This window comes from Macrobrachium rosenbergii, chromosome 21 (genome assembly GCF_040412425.1).
Source record: "Macrobrachium rosenbergii isolate ZJJX-2024 chromosome 21, ASM4041242v1, whole genome shotgun sequence".
Taxonomy (NCBI): Eukaryota; Metazoa; Arthropoda; class Malacostraca; order Decapoda; family Palaemonidae; genus Macrobrachium; species Macrobrachium rosenbergii.
This window is the reverse complement of record NC_089761.1, coordinates 58,487,816-58,492,535: the sequence shown is the minus strand read 5'-3', so window position 1 is coordinate 58,492,535 and position 4,720 is coordinate 58,487,816. Positions and strand designations below refer to the sequence as shown.

The 4,720-nt window shown below is 49.2% G+C and overlaps 1 protein-coding gene across 1 annotated transcript; it reads right to left on the bottom strand.

Moving 5' to 3' along the window:
* Nucleotides 1-2,356: 2,356 nt before the first annotated feature.
* LOC136849510 (uncharacterized) lies at nt 2,357-3,368 on the bottom strand. The gene is made up of 2 exons (XM_067122855.1): nt 3,074-3,368; nt 2,357-2,844 (listed from the first exon to the last, which is right to left on the bottom strand). Exons 1-2 carry the CDS (start codon nt 3,366-3,368, stop codon nt 2,357-2,359), a joined length of 783 nt encoding a protein of 260 aa, XP_066978956.1.
* Nucleotides 3,369-4,720: the final 1,352 nt, after the last annotated feature.

Below are 4,720 nucleotides of genomic sequence, written 5' to 3'. Positions count from 1 at the left end.
CAAAATTTTGAAACGGCTCATGCTGGTAGATATGGGAGCAATGCAGTTGGTCTTCCCGCCATATGAGGAAGATTTAGAAAAGATACCTGACTCAACACCCACCCTCATAGCAGCAAACGGAACTCCCATCCGCATGTATGGCACGACGACCCGGACAATCTCGATTCTGGGCCACAGATACCACTGGCCCTTCATCATCACGGAGGTCAAGTTCCCCATGCTGGGCACAGATTTCATAGGGCACCACAGACTTCTGGTCGACAGAAGACAATGCCTCCTCGATGCTGGAACCTGCCACCCCTGTCAGCTCTCCACCGGACCTGGATTGCCCACCATCTGCTCCACAGCCCCCAATGGTTACATGTCCCTCCTACAGGAGTTCCCGGACGTATTCAAACCAGAGCTACACCAGTCACCTGGGGCTTCAGCAAAGCACGGCATCTTCCATTATATCACCACGATGGGCCCACCGACCCATGCCAAGTTCCGACGACTGTCCCCCCATAAGTTACAAGACGCCAAACAGGCCTTTACAGAGATGGAATGGATGGGCGTCTGTAAAAAAAAGCATCAAGCCCGTGGGCACCTCCCCTCCACATGGTAAAGAAGTCCAATGGTTCATGGAGGCCCTGCAGGGACTATTGGCGCTTGAATCTACTGGCAATGCCAGACCACTACCCCCTCCCTAACATGCAAGACTTGACGGGCACCCTCCACGGTGCGAAGATTTTCTCCAAGATGGACCTGCTGAAGTCATACTTCCAAGTCCCTGTGCACCCTGATGACGTCATCAAGCCCTTCGTGACTTATACATTTTCCTATTCCACCTTCGGTCTCGGGAACGCAGGTGCCATTTTCCAGCGCCTGATGGACACCATCTTGGGGGATCTGTCTTTCTGCATCTGCTACGTCGACGACATTCTCATCTTCTCCAGGTCCTCAGAGGAACACCTTCGCCACGTCCGTGCCATCCTGAAATGTCTGCAGAACAGTGGACTGGTCGTCAGGTTCAACAAATGCATTTTCGGGAAAGAAAAAGTAGACATCCTTGGGCACGAGATTTCCCCAGCCAGAGTGCGCCTCACGATGCCTAAAGTAAAAGCTATAGAGAATTTCCCGAACCACAAACCATCAAGGCCCTTCAGGAGTTTCTCAGGATGATAAACTACTACCGGCGTTTCATCCCAGACGTCGCTGCACTATGTACCCCCTGACATCAATCCTGAAGGGCAAGTCAAAAGCACTGACATGGGAGGCTCTGCAGCAGCAGGCATTCATAGAAACAGAGAGCCCTCGCCATTGCCACTACCTTGACTCACCACAACCTCGCACCTGCCCTCAGACTGACAACGGACACCAACCGGCACAGTACTCGAGCAACTAGTGAACAGCACCCTCCACCCTTGGCCTTCTTCAGCCACAAGTTTTCATCAGCAGAGACCCACTACAGTGCCTTCAACAGGGAGCTGATGGCTTCTACCAGGCCATGAGACACTTCAAGTACCTGCTGGAGGGGACCGAATTCACAATCCTAACAGATCACAAACCCTTGGTGCACGCATTTGCAAAGCAGGGAGACGCATGGTCTGCAAGGCAACAGGAACACCTGACCGCCAACTCCGAATTCGGGTGTACCATCAACTAGGTCCCTGGCAGGAAGAACCCAGTAGCCGACGCCCTGTCGAGAGTAGAAATCAATTCCCTTCATCTTGGCATCAACTACGAAGACCTGGCAAAAGAACAAGCAGCTGGCCCACAGACAGCAGACTACAGGACAGCAGTGATGGCTCTTAAGTGGGAAGACACGCCCTTAGCAAACTCGAACACAACTCTCCTCTGTGACACCAGCACAGGCTGATCCCACCCCCTAGAACCCACCTCGAGGAGGAAGCAGGTGTTCGACATAGTCCACAGTCTCTCCAATCCATCAGGGTGCACAACGGCATGCCTCATGACTGACAAGTTCATCTGGTATGGCATCAACAAGGACGTCCGACAGTGGGCAAGGAGCTGCATCCCATGCCAAGTGAGCAAAACGTCCCGGCACACAGAGTCCGGGGTTGGCGACTTCCCCCAGCCTCGTCGGCACTTCGGCCACATCCACATTGATGTCGTCAGGCCTCTTCCACAATTGGGATGAGCCAGATACCTCCTGATGGTCATAGACCACTCCACCCACTGGTCCGAGGCAACCCCCATGGAGGAGGCATCAACAGTTGGATCAGCCATTTCGGAGTGCCAGACAGCATCACTACAGACAAGGGTCCAGCCTTTCTGTCAGAGCTCTGGGTCTCCTTGGTACGCCTGATGGGTACAACACTACACAGCACAACGGCCTACAACCCCGCAGCAAATCTCATTTTCTGCTGAGAATGAGGCCTGCAGCAGCAGCATCTCCAGTTTCACCAGGCATTTTTTTCTTCGCTCTACATTGTCTGGCAATTCTCACATCCCAAGCATGACAGAGCTCCTTTGCTTTTTTGATAGATGTCTGGCAGATATCCTCCCGATTAGCAAGGAAATGAACTTGCAATGCCTGGATATCTTGTACTGCCTCATGGAAATTTATTTTTGGATCCTGCAGCCGCATCTGGACTCTGTCAATCTTGGTAAGCAAAATGTTCCAAAAACTTTGGGCAGCAAAGAAATCAAATGTCAAAATTCTGCACAATAGCTGTGTTGCTTCACTTCTGGTATCTGTTGTCTCATTCAGATCACTTCCAATGGTCTCTAAAAGTTGGACCAAATCCCCCACATTTTCAGATTCAGCTTTCACAGATATAGGCAAATTCTTCTTTAATCTCTCCCAACTACAGGTCGACCTTGAAGAGAAATATACACTGCCTGGACAGTTCCAAAAATGTGACCATCACCACCTCGTGACAAGTGGAATGAGCCCCACCAAATTTAGTGAGTGGTTGTCACAGTTCACATATATTGCTTTAGGGTTCACTGTAGCAAGTCTTTGTTGTACTCCTGATTTGTGTCCAGACATGACAGCAGCATTATCATAACACTGAGGACGACAGTCTTCAAAAGGCAAATGATCTTTCTCCAGCTACATTTACCGTACTTGCGGCATCCTTTTGGTGTCCTTGAATAAATCCGAGGAAACTCTCTTTCAAGCAAACTGTTTTTTCTTTATAGTTTATCTCTACATATCTTATGATCTCTGATATTTGTTCCCTTTGTGCAGCATCTGGAGTTGAATCAAGCATTATACCGTAATACTTAGCTCTTCGGATGTCATTCAGTAAAGTGCTTCTAACAGTAGATGCAATAATCTGGATGAACTCATTTTGAACTTCAGCAGACAAATGTGAAGGGGACTCTGGATTTTGACAGACATAGTCCAGATGGTTTTTCATAACAGGGTCGAACTCTGAAATTAGTTTTAAGAGGCCTCTGAAATTTCCAATATTATTTTCATCTGCTTCAGTGCAAGATATATTCTCTCTGTGACCTCTCAGTGCTAAATTTTCTTGGGACAGATATCTAATACAGTGCAAAATTCTCTTGAGGATTTGTCGCCACTTTTCCTTCTCTGTGCAATCTGCTCTTGAAACTGTTTGTCAATTAGTCCTGCCTTTACAACAAGGCTCCTTTCCATTTCCTTCCATCTTGTGAAAGATTCACGATGTCTCAGACTACTTTCATGTGCAATGTTTTTTTTTTCTGGCTTTTTCCAACTGTTAAAACCAGCCTCTAGCTCTAGTGAAGAACAGTGGCTGGCAGTCACTGAACTACTTATTTTACAGTCACTGAACCACTTATTTTATAAGTGCATAATAAAATTTTATAGTATAGTAATTAACACATAATGATTACATTTATATATAATGAACATTAAAGGAAGCCAGTCTTCATTTAATATAAAACATGTACTGAAAACTCATAAAAACTTAAAGATTCTAAGTTACTGGTTTCATTGCTTCATTTCCCCCAAAATAGATGCCTTCCCAACTTCAATTTGGCGGCCCCTCAATGCTGCGCCCGGGGACATATGTCCCCCCCAGCCCCCCCTTCACAACGCCTCTGCCCACCAGCAGAAGAGGGATGGGCTGGGGCTATGCTACTTCCACCGGAGGTTCGGGAGAGCTGCCCGGAAGTGTGAAGCCCCCTGCCCTTTCCTCCGTTCAAAAAATGGAGGAGGAGGCAGCCAACCCCACAGGCTGCCGTGGCAGCAACAACAAAAATACCCAGGGGCATTAGGGTTCTACGTCCACGATGCGATCTCCGGCAGGATGATGTTGGTCGACACTGGAGCCATGTATTCAGTGTTTCCACCTTCAGGAGAGGAATGCAGACGACCGCCGGACCAAACTACCTGCCTGACAGCCGCAGATGGGTCCCCCATCCTCTCTTATGGCACCAAGCTCCTGTCGATCTCCATTCTTGGCCGGAGGTACAGCTGGGAGTTCATCATCGCGGACATCAGGACTCCACTCTTGGGAACAGATTTTCTTGCCCACTTCAGTCTAGCAGTCGACGTCGACCGCAAACGCCTGCCGGACACCCAGTCCTGCCAGTCTTGCCCTTTTCGCCAAGCCCCAGGGAGCCTGCCATCTGTTCCATCGCACCCCACCAGTATGGTTCCCTCCTGAAGGAGTTCCCAGAAGTCTTCAAACCCGAGCTTCGCCAGATACCTGGGACTCCTGCCAAACACGGAATATACCACCATATTAAGATGAAGGGCCCCCAGACACACGCGAAGTTCCGA

Excerpts from the sequence above, each read along its gene's own strand:
- LOC136849510 (XM_067122855.1), bottom strand. The coding sequence starts at position 3,368 with ATGAAAAACCATCTGGACTATGTCTGTCAAAATCCAGAGTCCCCTTCA. Across the intron at positions 2,845-3,073 it reads ACACCAAAAGGATGCCGCAA|GCAGTGTATATTTCTCTTCA; the intron begins GTACGGTAAATG and ends GGAACTGTCCAG.